At 39.7% G+C, this 12182-nt stretch overlaps 1 protein-coding gene across 10 annotated transcripts in view; it reads left to right on the forward strand.

The window, feature by feature from the left end:
* The window catches only part of relch (RAB11 binding and LisH domain, coiled-coil and HEAT repeat containing), a 45598-nt gene that overhangs the window by 17028 nt on the left and 16388 nt on the right, over positions 1-12182 (forward strand). For all 10 annotated transcript variants that reach the window (XM_038286733.1, XM_038286734.1, XM_038286735.1 and 7 more), the window contains 10 exons: positions 6274-6386; positions 6458-6548; positions 8046-8117; positions 8216-8356; positions 8473-8637; positions 8724-8871; positions 9000-9156; positions 10451-10574; positions 10887-10935; positions 11686-11765. In XM_038286733.1, coding sequence (XP_038142661.1) covers positions 6274-6386; positions 6458-6548; positions 8046-8117; positions 8216-8356; positions 8473-8637; positions 8724-8871; positions 9000-9156; positions 10451-10574; positions 10887-10935; positions 11686-11765 — 1140 coding nt within the window. The remainder of the gene's footprint in view (positions 1-6273; positions 6387-6457; positions 6549-8045; positions 8118-8215; positions 8357-8472; positions 8638-8723; positions 8872-8999; positions 9157-10450; positions 10575-10886; positions 10936-11685; positions 11766-12182) is intronic.

Below are 12182 nucleotides of genomic sequence, written 5' to 3' on the forward strand. Positions count from 1 at the left end.
GAGGCGCTCAGACCCCCACATACCAGCGGTGCACCGACAGCAGAAATCCCTTCAACAGCAGCCTCACCGCGGCGGCTGGCAGGTGTTTTTCATCTAAATAATTTACAGTGCAGGCCCCAGGATACCGGCAATAAAAGCGAACATATTCCGTCGGCAGGTTTCAGGATTTTAAGTTAATTTAGGAGTAATCACAGCGCTGTGTCATCTGCGATGTGTCTGTCTCATGGCCAGCTCGCAGGTTTGATTAATACTTTGTAATAAATACATGAATAAAGCACAGTCATACTCAGTTTTGGGCCCGCTGTATTTTTAAAATACGCAGTAGAGGTATTTAAAGGTAGTAGAGGACATGTACCTGTATATAAAAAATGCGCCCTATAGTCCGGTGCGCCTTATGTGTGTGTTAAATACAGAAATGGGACACATAACTGAGACTGCGCCTTTTAGTACGGTGCGCCTTATGGTCGTGAAAATACGGTATAAGAAAAAGGGGAAAAAGGTGACGTGAGCCAGCAGCAGTGTCGGCTGGGCTCCCCCAGGAAGGGATCGGAGTCGAGTTTGGGGGATAGATGTGGGGCATTGAGGAGAAGGTTAGACGGCGGCAACGGTACAAATATTTCTGCGTGCTGCAATGCTTACAACTCAGACGGGAAGAAAACTCTCAGAGATGTGATGGAGGGAGGATCCTGTCAGGTGTGCAGTTGACAATGGACAAAGATGTTTTCTGCTACATGCAGCGTTTTGAGTGTAGGTCCGACCTCTGTGATCTTCAGATTGCTGAACACAAATGCACACCTCTCTTTCTTCAGAAGTAGTTTGTAGGAAAAAAAAGAAAAAAAAATATAAATATAAAAAAAACTGATAATTTCCTCCCATTTAACTAAACACCACTGCGTGTTTGTCTACCACAAATGTGAATAGATCGGAAGAATATGAATATATGTACAAGGCATTGTAAGTAGTTATTTTAGCATATCTGAATGAAATATTACTGCATTTCTGCTCTTTACTTCATTCAGACAGATAGGCATAGACAAGGGATCCTCCTAGTGAAAAGGAAAGAAGCACACACACACACGCACAGGTTTACACGGACTACTTGCATGCGATTTGTGTTTATCACAGCCGCAAACAATTTGAATTTTTGAACAGTGAAACAATACAGTAAATCTTGTGGTAGTCAAAAAGAGGTAAGTCTGGTTTTGCTGTAATAACTTGCTTTGCATATCACCTTGGTAAAGGAGGCGAAATCAACCTAAGGCCATTCAGAGGCTTATGATCTCTAAGCTTAAAGGAATAGTACACCCAAAACATGATTAGCCTTCATTTTCTACTCACCCCCATGCTGAACAACACTCTGGAGTACTTTTTGATATCTCAAATGCATCTGGAGATCTGGGAGGCTTCTTGCTGTCTGCTGATATTCAAATAATGGAGGTCTATGGTGACCGAGACAGAAAGGTCCATAAAAGTCCACAAAAAACGTGTCAATATTCCTCCATACTGCTCGTCCAATGTATTCCAAGTGTCCTGAGTGGGTAGCATCCAGAATTTACTCGAAACGAAGTCATTTAGAATGTTTTTAGAGCATAAACAGTAGTGTATAGGATTTCCTGAAAGCGCGCACACGCGCGCTCACGACGCTACGGAAGCCGGCAGATCAAACCAGATGAAACTACTGTTTATGCTCTAAAAACATTCTAAATGACTTCGTTTCGAGTAAATTCTGGATGCTACCCACTCAGGACACTTGGAATACATTGGACGAGCAGTATGGAGGAATATTGACACGTTTTTTGTGGACTTTTATGGACCTTTCTGTCTCGGTCACCATAGACCTCCATTATTTGAATGTCAGCAGACAGCAAGAAGCCTCCCAGATCTCCAGATGCATTTGAGATATCAAAAAAGTACTCCAGAGTGTTGTTCAGCATGGGGGTGAGTAGAAAATGAAGGCTAATCATGTTTTGGGTGTACTATTCCTTTAATTAAAGGTAAACAAAGAAAAGGGAGAAGTTGGTGAGAAGTTGAATTATAGCCGGAGGCTAATACTTTGGAGCCCCTCTTTAGTGTTGTGGACTTTGCTCTGTGTCAGTTAGATTCACAGATCATTACCCCATAGATTCATTTGCAGATGCAGCTGCTCACACTTCTGTTTTGCAACTTAAGACTCTGTGACCACCACAAGTCTGAAGACCCGCCTTTTGTTAAAATGTGACAGCCAGTTGCAGACAAAAGGTGTTTGACCTGAAACAGTTAGTCGTTTCTGACTGCCTGCCACCTGGCTGTATTATCAGACTCTGTAAATCAGTAAACACCATGTTTTGGTTCCAGGTACAGGTCTCCATTGTAGCAGTGGAATTCCAATTGCATCCTATTTGAGACCACCCTTCAGTCTTTTCTCTGCTTATTTACTAAAACAACAACTTCTCACTTTTGTTCTATTAAAAACTATAAAATCTAAATGTTTAACTTACAAGAACTTTTTCCTACTCCCATTCATGCAAAGCTTTTACTTTACAAGTATTTTCAGAGACAGTCACCCATTTCTGATCCCCCCGTTTAATGGATTTTTTTTTTTTCTAAATGAAGGAGAAACAAAAACAATCAACTTTTCTATCAATAATCCAAATGTGCAGGATGAGCTGCCTTCTTTTAGTTAAGATTATGTGTGTTGAGGTTATTTTCAAGCAGTTACAATTTCACGGAATAACCTGATTAATTATTAATGATTGATTTCATAGTTCCTTTTTTTCTTTCTGTGTTTTTCCCTGATTCCCTTTTAAACATCCCTTACTGACTTTCAGTTACTCCGTCCACACCCCATAGTGTTGTTTTTGTGGCCCAGCAGTTCTTGGGTGTGGTGCATTCACTGAGTAGAATATAGTTGTGAAATGTAACTTATTCTAATCACAAAACGGTTTGCTGTGTCTCCATAAGAAAAATACATGCAGATTTTCAATATTTATTTATTATAAAAGTATAGAATTCAAGTGGAAATACTGTTATTTAAATCTATTTGGATGAATTACCTGTTCTAGGATGAATTCTATGGTAAATAAAGGGCCTATATCATGACAAATCTTTTTTTTAGGTTTGTATAATATTATAATGCTATTTAAAAAAAAATAAAAGTTGCAAAAATTGCTATTTCCCTTGATTTGTGCATCTCTAAGTAATCCTTCGTTGTACTATCTAAGCAGCAGCCACTCCCTTACTGTAAAAACGAGCAGTTGGAGAATATCTGCATAAGAATGCCCCCATCAGAAGCATGCATCTCATCAGTGTATTGCTGGCTCTTTAAACAAAAGCTTGCTTTGTCCAATCAGGGAGAGGTGATGTTAGGCGGAGTGCAATGGTTCTTGCTCAAAGTAAAGACGAAGTGGCTCTTTCAGCAGCTAATCATTCTCTTTTAATTTGGGACCAAGCTTGGATCAGTTATCCTTGCCGAGCTTGGTTCTTACGACCATTTACATGTCGTGCTAGCACTGTTCCTCGCCTCCTATCAGCGGTCCAAGATACTACAGCTCTGAAGGTGGGAAATTACGTAAAGATACAAGAACTAATGTGCCTGGATACCTCCACCCAAATTTCAATGAGAGCCTCGGTCTTGGCATCATCCCAAATTGCACCACGCTCTTTTGATGCCGATTATTGTGGGTAGGCTAAGAAGAAATTTTTTTGTGAACAGGTGAAGAGATCTGTGAGTTGCAAAGCTGGACACACCGGAAAACCCGCGCAATGAGTCAGCTGACTTTAAATAGTAGATAATGGGGTCTGCTCATGCACTCTTTGTTATCAGAGAACCGAGCCACTGATGAACCGGGCCGAGCGCTACTGCTGAACTAGTACCAGATTTAGCGGGGTTCGGTTGTGTCTGTCTGGCACAGTCTAGTTCAGTTGAGTTCCATTTACACTCAACAGTTGTATCGTTTACTGTGCTCGGACCGTTTTTCGGCAAGGTTTCAAAAGGGTAGCATCAATGGGGCTATAGTATTTGTTCAGCTTCAGGACTGGTGTGATACGGCATGACTTAAGCCCCATTTACACTACCCTCTGAAAGCCGATCCGTGACGAGCTCGGTTCCGTACGACCATTTAACACACAACTCTATCACGATTCATCACCTCCCAGTGACGATCTATGGTACTACTTCTCTCTAGAGGTAAAAAAGCAAACCGACATGGCAGCGCCTTTAACATTCAGGAAGTTTAAGGAGAGTGAGGCAAAAATGGCAGCCTTTGGTGAATTTGCTTAACAAGAGTTTGCTTTGGGAAGTGGATATGACAAACGATAGTCTAATCAGGGCTCCCAGAAGCAGGAAAAGACAGTGGGGGGTCATCACACTGCTAAGCAGAATCATCACTAGAAATCGTGTGGCACGGTAGGAAGCCAGTATTTTTATGAATGTCTGAAATTTCATGATTACGGAGGCTGACTGTAAGGTCACAGTCTGCTCATGCGCTCTTTATTACCTGAGAACTGAGCCAGAACTGAATCGCAGACTGCCCTACTGATGAACTAGTAGTGGTTCGGTTTTGTCTGGCGTGGTCCAGTTCAGTTGTGCGTGCCATTTACACTCAACAGTTATCTCTGTTACAGTGCTCGGACCGATCTCAGCACGATTTCAAAAGGGTAGTATAAATGGGACTACAGGTGGCATCTGGGTGGGGGAGGCAAATTCGCTTTGAAAGCAAGTGAGTTTCTTCAGAAATTAAGGGAAATAACTAAAATGAATTAAGACCTGCTCAGTTCTAAGGGAAAAGTTTCATCATAGATTCTACTTTTAGGTGACTTTAAAAGGCTTAAAATTCATGACATTGGACCTTTAATGGACACTTAAATAGATTAGAATAAAGTTATAGATTATTATATAATTAGTTGAATGTACAATAGTTTTCTAAAAGTTTTCTTAATCAAAACAATGTGATAAATACCCACCGTACAGCATCTGCTTGTAAGAGGTTTGATATGGCATCATCGGAATCTGCTCTTAGCCAAGACTCTTATGCCAGATGCGCCTTCAAGCAAGCCAAGCATTTAATTTACATCATAGTTGTGTGGAATTTGAAAAGCTGTTTTAAATCAAACTTCTAATATTTTTGTCCATACTCTGGTCTTTAATATCAACCAGTATGTGTTAACTCTGGGGCCAGAGACAAACTGAATCGATGCCTCTCCAAAAATACCAATCGTCCCACAGTGTTTCCCAGAACAGGTCAGTTTATGCTGTCCAACCCCCTGAAGGAGTCTGTCTTTCTGAAACACAAGGATTGATATTTTGAATAGAGTCATCAGTTGTTTCTAGACTCTGATGGGTTTACATCTATGAATTCCAGCAGATGTTTGAACAAGCCTTTGAAGGCATTTAGAAAACTGCTCTCATGAAGTTATTCTCAGACGCCAAGACAAAATAAATGATTGAATGTGACGGGTAAATTTGTCTGAACTCAGTTTCTTAACAAGTTCTGGACACATGAACTGATTTCCCCCAAAATGAACTTTTCATTAGAAACTTTAAACACCCTGCGATACTTTATTATTGGGTCTTTAACTTTGTAACAGTCAGCCAGCCTGGCTAACTTTCACAGGGTGCGTCCAACACTGACGAGTGACTCACCAGAACCCTATCTTTACCCAGTTCTCTCGGTAATGTCCATTTAGTGTAGGCTCCCCCAGAGTTTGGCAAGAAGATATTCTATCTTCTCGGAAAGGAAAAAAAATATATTTTTAACTCCATTTTCAGTCTTTAATTTTGGTGTGTTTATAGGAAATGTAGGACTGACCGCATTTTGGCCATGGAGGCCCTCTATCAAGGGCAACTGAGCTCTCTCCCTTCTGGCTAGAGGTCCCATGAACTCTGCCTGAACTCGGATAAAGCTCAGATTTAGGAGGGGAGCTTGTATGTTATGTGTGTCCATATCCAGCTGTGTCTGTCTGTGTGCATGCAGTTTGCAAATGTATGTGCCTCTAAATGTGTGTGTAGGATTGTGACTACAAAGCTGATTGAGTCCTTGTAAGACTGACAAGATATTGACGGTAAGCAAGTGTTCTGTGTTCATAAAGGACTTTTATTTTCCAAAAGTTTGTCCCATGTATTGTATTTTCCTTGTGATTTTCCAATTTTTTTTTCCATTCCTGCCTCTCCAGTAATTGACTGGCCTGCTCGGTGTCTATTAAGCCACTTTTTCCTCTTGTTGTTTAACAAGCTCTGGTTATGGAAGATGACTTATATAATGTGAGATCCTCTGTCTGTCCTCTTCTCACCCATAGGAGCTGATTCCCCTCATATTATGCACAGCATGCCTTCACCCAGAGCCTAAAGAGCGAGACCAGCTCCTCCATATCCTCTTTAATTTGATCAAGAGACCAGATGATGAGCAGAGGTGAGTTTTAAAAAAATAAGTGGATGATCAAAGGGACATTTTATTAAACTACTCACTTTGTGTTTATGTAGACAAATGATCCTGACTGGTTGCGTTGCATTCGCAAGACATGTGGGTCCGACCCGGGTCGAAGCTGAGCTGCTTCCTCAGTGCTGGGAGCAGGTACTCTTAAGAGTTTTTTTTTTTTTACTTTCAAATTGTATATAATAATCCTACATAAAATATTTTTTAAATTATTATCATGTGGAAGATTAATCTCAACCCCAGGTTTTAGTCTTTTGCAGCCCACAGTAAACAGTTATGGTGACAGAACCTTTTAACCGCTGCCCAGGGGCTCTGGCATCCTCCCCTATTTGCAATGTTAAGAGTTTTGGAGCTTTTGGAAGCTCAACTGAAGACAAATCTTTTAACAGGTGCACTATCCAGATCCATTAAAAAAAGCCTGTACAGAGATTAGCTCCAACCGTTTGCCTTTCCAGCTCCACAACAGAGACTAGGAGTCACTTGATCACCGGTTAATTCAACAGGATGAAGGAAACTAGGCAGGGTTTTTACTTTTTGGGCTGGACTTATCCACCTCTGCATATTTTAAAAGCCAGTTTTTTGTTTTGTCCTGTTTGTAGCTGCATCTATCTTTCCATGTACTCTGAGCACCTTACAGCGTTTTATAAATGAAACTGTTCCCTAAGCATATTCTGTCAACAACAGATTTTATGTCAGGGATGATTCATCCAGAATGAATGAGAACATGAGAGTTCTATGCCCAGAACACCTTCTTTCATATCTTTAGTAAGGTTGTGGTGTTTACGTTATATTTCAAATGCAGTTAATGGTCCAGGCCTAATTATAAGTGTGACCCCTGCAAGCTGCAAACTGGGCTTCTGATTAGTGCTTTCCCAAGGCCAGAGCTTCAGTTAAGGTGAACAAACTTTTTGCCTCCCTGTTTCCATTTTCCCAAATTTATTGTTTAAAGCTCAACTTGTGAAATTATGAATTAATTATATCAGACATAAATGGGCTGCTTTTACTAATTTGGTGACCTCCTTAGTTTTACTAGATTTTATTCAAGGTTAAGACTGCTGAGTGCTTCTGAACGCCACACTTTTTTTAGCCTTTCATCAGTGATGCATTTTGAAAAATTTTTCCTTCTGCTTTACATTTGCATAAAGGAGTAGTATTCTAGTTATGCTGATCATTGAAATAATTAACCATCAGATAACCATATATGTTCATTTCTGTTCTTGTTTACTCTGAACAATGATTATTTTCTTCTTTTTCTGGGGACTTCAATTTTAAGTGATCACTTGGTTTCAGGGAAAAATCTTTTTAAGCTGTTCTCTGATTTTGGAAGTTGTTTTTCGATGCTTTGTGAGAGACCCTGACATGAATGCGATAGCGGTTTTGTTTTTATTGCCACCTGTCTGACCACAATTTTTGATAAACTTAATCCGTTACCACGGTGACAGCCACTTCTAGCCGGTCAGATCCTAAGAATTTGCAGACAGAGACAAATCTGGGTTTCCACAGGGTCAGGATGTTTTTTGGTATGCTATTTGTTTCCATTCCATTGTGGCTACATCTCTGTCTGTCTGGTTTCCTTTTCAACTTATGTTCCTCTTTTACATTGAACATTTCCATGTGTACGTTTGGCCTTCATAGATTAACCACAAGTATCCTGAGAGGCGGTTATTGGTGGCTGAAGCCTGTGGCGCCTTAGCACCTTACCTGCCTGTAAGTTTACACTCTGCACAGTGTACAGTAACAAATGTGTAAGACAGTGATGCATAAAACTCACTTTCAACTTCTTTGTCGTTTTTTTTTTTCTCCAGAAGGAAATTCGTAGCTCCCTGGTGTTGTCTATGCTGCAGCAGATGCTAACTGAAGACAAGGCTGACATGGTCAGAGAGGCTGTGGTCAAAAGTTTGGGTATTATAATGGGGTACATCGATGACTCTGACAAGTACGCCCAGGTATATCATTTACCAAAAAAAAAAAGAAAAGAATTACCAGAGATATTTTACGGCTTTAAAGGTTTTTTTTTTGAGTGTTTTAGGATTTCTGTCAATCTGCTGTTTGTGCATTGCAGGGGTGTGAGTTAATGCTTCTGTCCCTTGGGGACCCGTCAGAGCGGGTGGTCAATGCAGTCCACCAGGTATTCATCCCTGCCTTTGCTGCTTGGACCTTAGAACTGGGCAACCTACATACTGCACTCATACCTTCCCTACTGGCTCGTATAGAGAAACTGCTTACAGTGAGTTTCTGAGTGTTGCATTATAAAATCTCTATACTCTGATGTTGGTTTCCTTTCATTCTATTGGGCTCTTTTTTTCTCTACAGCAGGGAGAACATGGTCTGGATGAACACAAACTGCATGTTTTTCTCTCAGCTCTTCAGTCCCTTATTCCCCCTCTGTTTGCAGTGGTGCTGCAAAACGCACCCTTTACAAGTAGAGCCAAACTCCATGAAGACATACCTGCAATAGAAGGTAGAATGGCCCAAATACACACAGATCTCTTGTAACAAAGATTCCAGTCTGTTTGTATAAACTTTAACATGCATCTGGAATGAATAAGCAGCATTTTTTCTGTTTTTGTACCTTTTCATGTGTTATAGTGACCAGATTTCCAAGGCCAGCCTCTCCTCTCCAGGATATGGCTATTATTATCGGCAGCAGAGAGCTCCTTAGCTCCTTATTGCTCCTTTATGACCACCAGCTAGAGCATGAGGGGACCACTGGTTGGGAGAGCCTTCTTTGGATAGTCAACCAGCTGTAAGTGATGCACAGAAGAACTTCATGTGAAACCTATGATAATTTTGACAAGTTTAAATTCCTATTTGTAGCTTATTCTATTGATTAAACCTATTTGGATTTATGATTATTTCTTATTTATTTATCTTGGAATCCAACGGCTGTAAACTGATAGACTTCTAGCCTTCCACAAGGGGTAACAAATTAATAAGGGAACCTCCGGCAAACCTTCTCGCCAGCTCTAGTCTGGGAAACGCAGGCTGTAGTTTGAGCTTCTCACTCTATCCGAGTCCAGCCACCTTCTGAATGAAGCTCGTTTCCAGGATCTTGTTCTTACGGTCATTGTCCATATCTCATGACCATAGAGGAAGGTCGAGACATAGACGGTTCAGTTATTCGAGAACTTTGCTTTTGAAACTCTTTTCTCTTTTTATTTTACTAGAGCCCGTAAAGCATCAGACAAATTAGAGCACAGATTGTATCTAGCCCATTTTATACTGATACCCCTTTCTGAAGTCCATCACAGTGCCAATATCAAAGACCATGTAAGGGACACAGTCGATGAAAGAAGCATATGCTTTGGTCAGATAAAACAAAACTATATGTTTTGGCCCATATATAAAGATAATACTTTAGATATTATCCAAAACATGGCATCTCAGAACAGTGAAATGTTGTGTTGATTTTAGCATCGACACGTAGGCATGCCATTCTTCAACATGGATGGAAACTGGTCAAAGTTGATTAGAAGGTGGGTGGAGCTTAATACAAGAAAGTCCTGCAAATCAAACCTGTTAGAGGCAGCAAAGGCTTGAAACTGGAGCAAAAGGTAACCCTTTTGAAGAGAAGAACATTAAACATGGAGAAATTGCTGCTTAGATTGAAGCGTGTGTGTGTGCTTAGGCACATCCCCAAGAAAATCTGAGAATCCATGACTACACCTAAAAACACTTCTGGAATCTCCTGGCTCAGCTTTAGCTTTTTTGCAAAAATCTGTTTTTAGTTCTTTTGGGAGACTGCCAGAAACATTCTAGCTATGATTGCAGAAACAATCTGAGTAAAGACTCAGCTGTTCTCCATGCATGCCAAAGTTTTCAGATTTCTAGATGATGAAAACTTCAAAAAGTTTGTATCACTGTGCTTTATCTCAAAAACCCAGTAAAGAACAATTCATTTTGTGGTGGTAACATGACAAAGTGCCTTTGATTAGAATGTCTGTTTAATGGCTTATTGTGACAACCCTGATGAAAGAAGCATCCTAAATAATTCACATAATAGATATTCTTGATTTGTGTATTTTTCTATGTTTTCTTAGCCTTCCTCAACTCATAGAGATTGTGGGTCGAATCAATGTGACTTCATCAACCTGTGTTCACGAGTTCTCGCGCTTTTTCTGGAGGCTCTGTCGCACATTTGGCAAGATCTTTACAAACACTAAGGTAAAACTCACTTACCTACTATACTTAAATATTCTACTAAACTGCCTCATAGAAAGCACTCCTAAAGTTTGCTATGTTAGATTTTTTTCTTAACATCTCTGTTTCTATTTATTTATGAGCCGCTTCTATATCTCCACTATAACCGTGGTCCCTTAGAACTCTACCAGTAAAAAGAAATGACTCTAGAAAAGTTTTACCATGTTTTGTTTCTAAAAGTACCACCAGTGTTTCACAGCAAATACATTATGATGTTTAAGAGCCACAGTAGATCAATCACATGGATAAACCGTTTTTACGGTCTTGCACGTTTAGGTGAAACCACAGTTTCAGGAGATCCTCAGACTATCAGAAGAGAATGTTGGTAAGTGTACTTTTACTTTCACTTTTTTTTTTTATAGACATTGTTTAAACTGTCTGGAGAAAATGTTGATAGGTGGAGTTTAGACTCCAGACACAACTGAAGTAAACAACCTATTTGGGGTCAGTTTTGGGTGTTCCCCTTCGTCTTTTTTCTAGTTTTTTTCTCCTTTTGTGTTTTTTTGTTTTTAATTCCAGAAATGTTTCTGTAGTTATAACAGGGTCCTTGGTCTCATTTAGCCGCCGAGTCATTAAAGCTTTGGTATTGTGGCCATTTATGAAATGTGTTTTCTCCAGAATGTCTCTCGGTGTTGAGGTCATTCTGATCTTTACATAGCATTTGTCCCATTCTGTGGGTTTCTGTAATACCACAATAATATATCGTATAATCATGCCACATTTCCTTCAGGCAAATTCATGCTAACAGATCTGGACTATACTCTAAGATATACTATAGTCATGTTGTTTTTGCATTATATTAATCAATCAAGTACTTAAAAGGAATGACACTGAAAAGACATGTACTGGATACATGTAATAGTTTGAGCGATTCAAGAAACCATTTCATTGTAGTAAAAAACGTTTCTTTCCTCTCTGTAGGTCATAAAAGTTTGATTTGATTACTAGATTTTTTTATCCTTTTTTTTTTTTTTTTTTTTACATTAGATGCAGTTGTTTGATGTAGCTCTCTCCTCCCTGTGTAGTGCACCTAAACTGGACAATCTGTTTTATTCTGATTTTGTTGCTCTTCCAGATGCCTCTGCAGGAAACGGCATTCTGACCAAAGCCACAGTCCCAATCTATGCCACTGGGGTGCTGACATGCTACAATCAGGTAAATCTATAGAGAGCCTAATTTGGCTTTTAAGTTGACAGTCCTTTTTTCCCGCCAATACCAGTCACGGCTTTACTTTGAGATTCTCATTAGCTTTTTCTTTTATTTATTAATGAACAATATATCAGCATCAACATCAATATTGGCACAAGTTGGTATTTTTGAAACTCATATCTATCAAGCCAATAACTATAAATGGACTAATATTAATGAAAGATGATTATTTTTATCCAGTTTCTGTTTTTACTTCAAGAGGGGGAGGGGAGTCAATTGGTCATGTGATCATGGGTATTTATCATGGGTATTTATCTAAGGATCATGGGTATTTATCTAAGCAGAGAAGGAATGTCTGCACTTTGGATGTATATAGGATACAAAATAGGTAAATATCAGCTATCAGCCAAAACAACTGTATTA

The sequence above is a fragment of the Cyprinodon tularosa genome, unplaced genomic scaffold, assembly GCF_016077235.1.
Source record: "Cyprinodon tularosa strain WSP-4 unplaced genomic scaffold, ASM1607723v1 ctg23, whole genome shotgun sequence".
Classification (NCBI taxonomy): Eukaryota; Metazoa; Chordata; class Actinopteri; order Cyprinodontiformes; family Cyprinodontidae; genus Cyprinodon; species Cyprinodon tularosa.